Source organism: Grus americana, chromosome 1 (assembly GCF_028858705.1).
Source record: "Grus americana isolate bGruAme1 chromosome 1, bGruAme1.mat, whole genome shotgun sequence".
Taxonomy (NCBI): domain Eukaryota; kingdom Metazoa; phylum Chordata; class Aves; order Gruiformes; family Gruidae; genus Grus; species Grus americana.
The window spans coordinates 48,658,890-48,669,214 of record NC_072852.1 but is presented as its reverse complement, the minus strand read 5'-3'; the positions used below and the strand labels follow the sequence as shown (position 1 = coordinate 48,669,214).

The following is a 10,325-nucleotide window of genomic DNA, read 5'->3' as shown; positions in this document are numbered from 1 at the left end:
GTATGCTGCCCAATGACTGACTAGTTTTCTGTAAAACTCGGTTAGAAATCATTATTATGAATACTCTGGTTTTCTGTTAATTCCAGATTAATTCCATTAATTCAAAGTACTAATTCCACAATAGTCCTAAATTTTTCCTTTTGCACACAGCCTGTGAGTCTTACCATAGCTTTCGGTTTGGGTCCAAAATCTTCTATTTGCGTCAAGCTGATTCTTTTGTTTGGAGCGTTTCCCAGCATACGGCTCAGGTACTGCTGAAAAGAAAGGTAGCGAAAGTGCTAATGGTGGTTTTTACGACAAAAATGGTGATCGCCTTTTTTTGGGGGGGTTTGTTTTTTTCTTTTTTTTTTAAACGCTATATCCTTTCTCAACCTGGAAATTTGATAAGATGTGTTCTTCGCATTGAGAATGTTCTCTCTGTAATCTCTATGAAAGAAAAAGAAAAACCCCACAACTATTCGCCCCTGAGACGAAGCGGTGATGCTGGGATTCCTTTTGCTTCACTTCATTTGTCTGAAAGTGGGGGTTACTGTGTCTGAAGGAGGTTCCTTTGATTGGCAATTAAGACAGGGAGGCACCTCTAGGTGGAGATTCAGCCCAGCTTAAGAGAGGTGACTGAAACGGGCAAGATGAAATCACTTTCTTAACGTTTAAGGATCCTGTGTAAGCAGGAACCCACCTGTCGGTCCATTGCACTTTGGTTCTTGGGTGACGGTGGCAGTACGGTAGACTACATATGCTGATCTTCGAGGTTCTGAAGAACTGAAATAAGTGTCTCTTCCAGTTTCTCTCACTGGAGGAATAGCAGAAGCAGCTTCATCGTCCTTACTTTGACCCCTTTGTTGGCGACGTGGTTTTGCTTTGGGGTCTGGAGTGTGAATTCCTAAAAGAGAAGCAGCAAACTCAGACCAAAATGCTGGGCTATTCCTTCAAAATTGGACATGTTGCAGGAGGCCGGAGGCTGGAAGGCCTAGATAAAGCAAATGCTCTTTGTGGCTAGTCCAATCCAAATATGGACTGTCCCTATCTGACACTAAGAACAGAAATTAACTAGGTCCTGCCAAGTCATCTGTGAGTTGAGTAAACAAGAAGGAATAAGCCAACTGTTTTCTCAAAATACCTTTTCCTGTTCCTGTGTTATGGGACTTGCTTTCTCCCTCGGAAATCCATTGCTTCTCCTTTGCTTCTTTACCGGGATAGTTCTTTACCCGCTCCATGCGATTGGTTCCTGAGGGATTAAAATAACGCATATTTACTTTTTGCAAAAGCAGGCACAATCTTCTCCTCCAAAAATGCTTTTTTGTTTGGTTGGGTTTTTTGGGAATTTTTTTTGGTTTTTGGTTTTGGTTTTTTTTAAAGCAGATCTCCCACTTCATACACAGGTCTTCTTGGGCTGTACATGTTAAAAGTGCCGTTCCTCAGAAGGAAAGCGGAAGCGGTTATGGTTCCTCTAGAAGAGTTCACGGTTGCAAAATCTCGCAAGGAAACTCAAAAATTGACTATAAACACAAAGGTGTTGGACTCGTTCAATGTCTTTGACCGCTTCTGGCTTAGAATGCTTCTCATTATGAATTTGCAAATCTTCATGAATACTGTATTTTGGGTTTACAGTTTAAAAGTACAAACATTGGCTTTAATCCACATACGCGTTTGTAATCACTGCGAATCAAAAGCTGCATGCAATTTATGTGCGTGTCACAGGGGGAACAAATCCTTTTCCAAAGTCAAAGTGTACCATCTAAATGGGAACCCAATGCAAAGGGACTCCAGAGCATAGGGTGACAACCCTGGTCTGTGTGTCGCTACAAGGTAACTCAGTTAGCAACAAACCAGGAACCTTAATTAGCATGGTCCTGCCTACCGGTGCTTATTTCTCACGTGCTGCACATGAGGCACGCTTTTCCTCTGGCTCAGCTGCATCGTCAGTTGAGCTACGTGTTGTCCTGCGATCTGAACAACTGAAATGATGTGGCATGCAAACTAACTTCAGTTTATAACTTGATATAAGTTTAATCCTCAGGCACATCGGTGATACAGTTTACAGCATGGGCCCAGGCATGCTTGTAACAGCTGACCTGGCGTTGCTGACGTGGTGCCAAGGAGCATTGCAGCACTACCAGTGAACGGCCAAAGCTTCAACCTTGTCACATTGGCTTTAGCTCCGATGTCAACGTACCTAGTGGTAAGGGTATTCTACTGCGGACATGTCTGTTTTATAACTTCACAGAAGCAATTCTTTTCCAAAATTAAGCAGGAAAAATTCAATTGGAATCAGCTTAGAGGATTTTTTTTTTCCTAGAATGATGCTAACCCAAGCAGAATGGTAAAGAGTGGTTTTGATTGTTACAGGTAATGGTGCAGCGTGAGAAAGAGTCTCTAGAACATAACAAAGAAAGAATAACTCGGATCTAAAATGGTGAAGCTTAATGCGTGCACGTTCAGGTTTTTTTACTTAGCACATGATGTTCAGCAAAGAGAAGCTGATGCTAAAGTGTATTACCTCCGTTTTCAAAGGATCCACGATCTGTTCTGGGAATGGTCTCTGCTGGTACTGTCGTTCCTGAGCTCTCTCCTTCTCCTTTTGCATTCTTAAATGTTGTAGGAACTGTATCACCGTCGCCTGGAAGGGCAACAGAGAGAGTGGTTTAGCTGCTTGTGTGTAAGCCCAGGGAATGGCGCTGCCATTCTCTTCCTCCCTCAGTGATCCTATCTGACTGAATTTCTGGTATTTTCAAGATGCATGTCATTGTGGTACCAAAAACCTCAGAGAACTGTCTGGAAGAAATGCTTTGGGGAAACATCTCTATCCTTTTCTCTGAATGTATCTAATTCTAAAGACAGACCTATATTAAAACCTGTATTTGCCTGTTTGTTACTGATTTCCTTGTCGATAGTCTAAGTATATCTCAATGAGGTGACATAAATCTTGGTCGTGAGGAAAAATTGTAGGGAAGACCACCTCTGTCGTGTGTCTCAGGAAAGTAGACATAGGCTTAATAGCCCATTTCTACCTTTTCCCTCGCCAGTGGACGCAGGTAGTCGCCACGTGTGTGACACTACCCATGTATATGGGGAAAAAGTAGTGAAGTCTGTTGACGCTCTTTGTAATACGCTATCCTTCATTGTCACTACATTAAAGAAGAGGGGAGGAGGGGCAAGCTATGGAGTAGTTTCTCCCTGTAACAGTAATTTAAAAAGTGGTAAACGATGTCCCAGAAGATGAAAAGCACTTGCCTGCCTGCAAGTCTCGCTCGGTAGCTTCCCAGGGTAGTAGCTCGTTTTCCCGAGGTGAAGACACAGTTTTTGTTGATTGGTGTTCCTGAGGGTACTGAATCCCGTAATACTCTCCTAAACATACCCCCAGGGGAGGAAAAAACCCAATGTTTACTGTATCGGCAGTATTGCTGTTTAGGAAAGAGTGACTATATTGCTGTTTAGGAAAGAGTGACTGATTTCCTACTTACCAGATTGATAGCATATTTCCTTTATTGCTCTTTCCTCTTCAAGGTCTGCAGCAGTCTGAGGCACCCAGTCAGGAGCACCTGTAGGCAGTATTTTTAAAAGGTTACGCGGTATCTATACAAAGACCTTCAACAATTCTTAATGGTCAAAAACCAACGTGAGTTTCATTGTGGTCAGGGTTTGTTTTTTTCTGACGGCAACCTCTGATTCTGGACAGAAAAATGATTCCTGAATAGCAGGAGTTTCCAGCTGCAGTGGAATTGCAGTTCCAACACGTATACAACAAGCTCTGCCCAAAGTTCCTCTGCTGCAATGTCTGCCGGCAGAGCTGGTGAAGGGAGTGCTCCTTGTCTGTCTCAGTTAAGGCCGCTAAGATCAGCAAAGCCCTCCTTTTTATACTGTTTAAATTGAGGTGGCTTACTCGGACTGAAACCGAGTTAGGAAGCGCTAACAGGCAGCCCCGAAGGGCAGGGGGAAAGTGAAAAGCAGCTTGGGGCGGCCTGAGAACTAGCACAGGAATTTGCGGAGTGCACGCATGAGAGCAGGTCGGTCTCTCGCTTTCACCCCCTGGGACTGCACGGTTCATTCCTTCCCAAGGAGTCTCTCAGTCAATGGTTTAACTACATTTCAAAACCTAAATAAAATCTAATATAGCAATAAATGTATACACATACACACTCGGTTAAACTAATGAAGAGTTTTGAGGGGATTCTCTTTGCTAGATTGAAGAATATCTTTCTGTAGTAAAATGAGACCGCCTACAGAGTTTAGGAAATCAGTGAAACAAGGCTTCTAGTCAGCATGAGAAACCTGCCCTCCATGGTGGGATGGGGGAGAGAATCGGCAGAGAAAAAGTGAGAAAACTCGTGGCTTGAAAGAAAGACAGTTTAATAGGTAAATACTTTGAGCAAAGTATTTAAGGGGAAGTCACACAGCTACCTTTTGTAAACCAACCTGTGACTTCACCTTCAGTGAGGAGAGTGTACAGCCCCTGTTCAAAAGTTTGTTTCCCAGAGAAGAAGTACCACCTCCTGAACTTGTCATTTTGTCCCCAAATTTTGAGAAATTTTGAAGAGTGACTACCAGTTCCAATAGTTTGGAGATTATGTCAAAAACCCGTCAAGACCTCTTTTCTCAAAAGAGGATGGTTTGATGGTTATGCTAATAAACGAGTTGGAAAGTGCATTGCGAGAGTGGAAAACCCCCTTCTACCCCCCGGTAAACGAAAGAAAAAATTGTTTACCGTTCTCCTCCTCTTCATCATCGTCCTCATCGTCGTCTTCATCGTTGAGGTGTATAGTCAGTGGAGGGTGAATTGGTCGTAAAATATTCTTTTGATTTCTGAGTGACTCTTGACCATGGGCTGGGTGCGGAATCCCTTCTTGGACACCTTGTTGCAATGGGGCATCTGCAGGAAAGAACATTACATTCATTTTGTTAGGAGGGAACTGGAAGATCAAATCCAGGTTCAGGCCAGCAGGTATCTTCTTGAAATCATTGCCATACTGAAGGAGTCATTAAATAGACGGATTGTGCCTTTTCCGAAAAATCTTCTGCTGAGGTCGGCAAAAGAGCGTCTTCCAAGTACAGAAAGTCTGAAAAAGCAGGCAGATATTTACACTATGGGACAACATGGGATTAGTAATACGGGGGCTGAAGTGAGTCAATGAGTTTAGAACCCCACCTGTGAAAATATTTTTAACATGCTGAATAATAGGCAGGCCATGGCATCGATTTTGAAGAGTTTAGCAACGCTAAGCACAGGAGTACCAATTTTTAGCTTGTCGACAATTTTTTCTCTCAAAATCTTCTGAACCACAACTCTCTCTACTAAGTGCAAAGTGTAGATTTTGAGAAGGAATATGAAGTTCATGACATTAATTTACACTCAACCAGATTCTTGTGCATCTCTTGCTTGCCTATGAGCAGCATGTGTATCATGTTAAAGGCATTTTAGTAGCACTCCTGCAGACCAGATTTGTTGTATCTCGTGCAAGAGAAATTAAGATACAACACTTAACTTGGTAGAGCCTTTATTTATTCATTTCATTAGTAATGTATTTATTGATTTAATTTATTAATTTATTCCAAACGACAAACTGGAAATACATCTGCACACACAGCACTGTAATCTGATGTTGTCTCTACAAGGGGTGTCTCATCCATATAACATGTTGTGCTCTATCAACAGATACTGCTGCTGGTGGCCCTAACAACCTCCTCCCTCCAACCACACACGCTGCTTTTCATTTCTCTTAAGTGCTTACCTGCCCACTAACCATTTTCACTCCTGGAGAGATTTCATCTAGCAAATACCCAAGGAAGGCAACATTTTTACTCCATGGATCTTAGCAACCTAAACTGCCTTTTGTGACTTCACCTTTCATGTCACCGATAGTTACAAAGATTCGTAAGCAGACAGCTAAAAAAAGTCATATGGCAACCCTATTCAAATGCCAATCCAATTCCTTTCTTTGCCTTCAACTTGCCGGCATAGCGGATCATACCTGATTGATTTGCCATGGTACATTTCTTCACCTGCACGTACGCTACGTAAGCGCTGGAAGGACGTTTTTGTGCACTTACTTAAGAGCTCTACTGGACAAACGGCTGAGAAAATATTTTTACTCACTGTTACTCGGCGGCAAAAAAAGTCCATTTATGCTGCGAGGTTTGCTATGATGGAAGGCGCAACTGATCCTCAAGCAGCCTGATGGTTGTGTTTCCCAGAAACAGGAGATGTTGCTGTACTTCTGCTGCAGGAGAAAACAGGTTTCAGATACTGTCAATACAGCGATAAAACGGGACTAAATGGATTCATATACAGCGTACTGCTGTGAACATATGACTAAGATTTTGTGGGACCACGCGCTGCTACTTTCGAACATGTAAAGTTATCTTAAGCTCCAGGTAACTCTAAAGTTACCTTGAGCTAGGGCAAGGGAGCTTTCGTGATGTCTGTAGATGAGAATAGGAGCAAAGCAGTCTCCTTACTGTACTGCAGTGCGTGCAGTATCGTGGGTTACCGGCGGTTTCTTAATGAGTTTCTATGTCATTTTTTAAAGGACATCAAAGTCACACTTGAAAATAGTTGAATACGTGACGGGAAGTTCCACCCAGTTCCAGACATTAGCAGCTGGGTCTCAGAGCAGCATCTCCAAAACGCCACTTCTGGACTGTCGTCGGGACAGCTGGGTGTTTAGAGGATCGTGAGCTCTTCTCACTGCTCCTGAAAATCAGCTGTTTGATCTACAGATGGGGCCAGGACCCACGCAGAGTGGCATAGCGATGTCTAACTTTACATAACCACCCTCCCTTTCAAGACGGATATGTCAGGAGAATCAAGGGTACAAACCACTCTACAATCTACAGCATTTACCTGTGCGTAGGGGGAACAAACATGGAAAGAGCGGTCATTCCCAGCTGCGGCCATTTCCAGCTCTCAGGCTTCTCCTCCACTCTCCTACTGCTGGCAGAACATACACGAAAAAGTTAGAGCTCTCAACATTCAGGCAACTTGTAATCGTGTCCTGAAAGCAGTAGTTCTCTTTCCAAACCTGGACCTTCAGACCTTTTTGGAAACAAAACTCCAACAGACGGCGAAAGACGCTGGAACGGAGGAGCTGCTACCTTCTCTGGGCTTGCTGAACCGACGAAGGCAGTTGCTAGCCGGTATAGAATGTTACGTTACGAAAGCTCCCAACTGCTCCTCCAGCTCGTGACATCAGCGTGATGGTGCTATGTGGCCTGTCCAGCTTGAACACCTTCCTCTCTCTCCCTTGCTTCAGAGTAGAGTACGGAAAATCGGACCGTTTCAAAGGGTCTCCCCTTCTGGTGTTTCTTTAACGTAAACCGGAACAAACCCATTTGGCAGGGCTACAAGAATACCCAACTTCTTGCTTATCCTTATCCTTTGACTAGGTTTTCAACCAAAATCCTGTTGGCCCATGTTTTTCTTGCAGCACCTCTTTCTTTGGATGGAGAAACTTGCTGCTTCGTGTTAGTACACTGCTAGCTGTTAACGGCTGACGTTGTTGGAGTTCATTGCTTTTTCTTGCTTCCATGATGTCCAGTGCCACAGCTAAAGCAGAAAGAAGAGCGTACACTTGTGTCCCTAATTAAGACCTCTGTTCTCGCTCCCGTCCGAGGCTGCCTCTGAACAGACAATATCTAGGCGGGGAAAGGAAGTTTCAGTCCTGGAAAACGGTCAGGCAGGCTGTGATCCCCAGGACAGGGGGTCACAGTTCCCACACTGAGTGACATCAGTGACTTGGAGCTGAACACTTCAGGTGCCAGAGACTCCACGGGCACAAATGGTACGAGGCTGGCTCAGCGGTGGTTATGCCCAAGCTGGGGGAGAAGCATGGAGACATTGAAATGACTGGAAGTCTTCAGGTCTCTTGAGGAGCCGATCAATTTGTTTGTGACTCAGGTATCAGGAGATGGCCCGAAGAGCTGTGAAGCAAGAAACGATGTGAGTGAAGGGGCTCCCACAGGTCCGTAAGCCCTACAGCTGACTGGGGCACACAGGGGAAGGAACATGCCGGAAAGCAGGCGAGGGCCATGAATAATGAACTGCCAGCGGGCAGGAGCAGCCCGAGTAAGAAAGTGTTAACGCTGCCAAGAGCTATCCAAACAGGGGCTCTTCTTAGCTGTGTAGCTGTGCCTCAGTGAGGCCTGGCTGCAGGGAGGGGGAGACCCGGGCGGCGGGAAGTGTCGCCGCAGGTCTGGAGCGAAAGGCACGGTAGAGGTTTCCGTAGGGCTCCCCCCTGGAAGGCGGGAAAGGAAGGTCGTTTGGGGGCCGTTTCAGCTCTGTCCCCCTCCTTTCCTGCCAGGTGCACCCAGGTGTTGGCCCTGAGGTTGCGTTTGCTTTTTCCAAGTGTAGGGAACAGCCAGGGCAAGGAACGAGGCCGCTCCAACATGACGGCCCTGGGAGCTTGTGAGCCTCGTGGGGGAAAAATAAGCTGCGCTCTCATTTTTCTTCTTTCTTTTCTTTCTTTTCTTTCAACAGTTTTATTTGGTGATCAGAGGAATATCGGACTTATGACAGAAGCATTCATCGGAGGCAGCAAGAGGTGCAATACTTCGCAAGGTGAAAGTAGTAAGTCATGGTGCCCAATCAGAGTTATTTCTTGTTGTGATTGGGGTGGCATTCACCTGTCTGGCTGTGGGCCTGCGGGTCGTGTTTCCCGGTTTTAGTAGCAGCAGCAGCAGCAGGAGCAGCAGCTACTGCTGTGTGTCGGCTGGGTGACTTTCTCCCCTGGGTGTTTGGGTTCTGGATGGAAGAGCTGAAACGATTGCCAAAACGTCAGTAACTTCGTTGTTCAGCTCTGAGTACCAATGCCATCCTGATGGTGGTTGTGTAAGGGGACCTCCCTGCACTAGGTTTTGGCTCGGATAGAGTTATTTTTCTGCACAGTGTGGGGCTGTGCTGTGGATTTGTGCTGAAAACAGTGTTGCTAATACCGGGATATTTTGGTTACTGCTGAGCAGTGCTCAGGCAGCGTCAAGGCCTTTTCTGCTTCTCACCCCCCCCCACCAGCGAGTAGCTGGGGGTGCACAAGAAGTTGGGAGGGGACACAGCCGGGACGGCTGACCCCAGCCGACTAAAGGGATATTGCCCTGCTTTCCTGGGGATGGCTGAACACCTGCCTGCCGATGGGAAGTGGTGAGCCATTTCCTTGTCTTGCTTTGCTTGCGCGTGTGGCTTTTGTTTTACCTATTAAAGTGTCTTTATTTCAAGCCCCGAGTTTTCTCACTTTTTCTCTTCCGATTCTCTCCCCCATCCCACCGTGGAGGGCAGGTTTCTCGTGCTGACTAGAAGCCTTGTTTCACTTAGGTTTCACTTCTATTGTGTGCTCTATTGGATTACAGCTGTTGTGACTTCACCTGTCATTAAACATCTTGACCGCAAAGTGGTAGTTACCGTAAAGATAGTAGGTGTTTATAGGTTGGTTGCAGTGAAGGTGGCGGTCAAGGAACTACTCTGGTTCTAAAATGTCCGGTTGGTAGTTCTGCCTTGCACACTAGAACTTGTATAGTAAAGGGTGTGTAATTTCTTTGGGGAAGAGTAACAGAAGTGTGGAGGTTGGGAGGAAACGAGAAGATGCATTGCATTAAAAGACCTCTGAAACTGCAAAGTGAAAAAGTGCTACTATTTATTCATCTCAGAAATTATGCCTTAAAACATCATCTGCAAAAGTCATTTCAACAGTCAAATTTTCATAACAAATTAAACTTAGTGGATCTGTGATCACACAGAACGTATATTTTGTGTTTTCAATCAGTTTTGAAACATTGTCGTGTACTTCCTGCATCTTATTTTTGGAATTTGCAATTGTGTCCTCTTTGGATTTTCCAGCTGATAATTTCCGCATTTCAATTTCGATTGCTCTTGTAAGTCGAAGAACTGGCTTCATCTCTTTCTCCTGTCTATGTATCGCTCTCCTTTCCTGTTCACTTCCCTGTCTTCTTGGCTCTGTTGTCAAAATAGATAGGCAGAACATGTTGTGCATCACTTATTAGAGGGAAAGTCTATGCTCTGTTCAAAAGGTGTTAAGAATTAGACTTCCAACAGAAGACGCAAGATAGAGGTTCTAATCTCAGTTACCTGACTGGTTGTTTTAGACTTTGAGAACGTTTTAGGGTGTGGATTTCTTTTCCTCCAAGTTGGTGCATTGTAAGAGCCTGAAGTATATTTGTCTGTAGAAAAAAGACAAGCACTCTTTCTTAATTTCAGCTGCAATATAGGGAAAGACTCTCTTAGCCTGGTATGCAAATTAAATATTACATTAGCTGAAGTATCAATGCATACATTGGGTGACTCAGACACCACCTCTGAAATACAAGGTAGTATTAAATAT

The 10,325-nt window shown here is 44.7% G+C and overlaps 1 protein-coding gene across 1 annotated transcript; it reads right to left on the bottom strand.

Moving 5' to 3' along the window:
* Positions 1-650: 650 nt before the first annotated feature.
* LOC129201563 (uncharacterized protein C12orf50 homolog) lies at positions 651-7,057 on the bottom strand. The gene is made up of 8 exons (XM_054813036.1): positions 6,842-7,057; positions 6,095-6,218; positions 4,706-4,870; positions 3,465-3,542; positions 3,235-3,348; positions 2,501-2,620; positions 1,121-1,228; positions 651-883 (listed from the first exon to the last, which is right to left on the bottom strand). The coding sequence occupies exons 1-8, from the start codon at positions 6,893-6,895 to the stop codon at positions 651-653; spliced, it is 996 nt and encodes a 331-aa protein (XP_054669011.1). The 5' UTR covers positions 6,896-7,057.
* Positions 7,058-10,325: the final 3,268 nt, after the last annotated feature.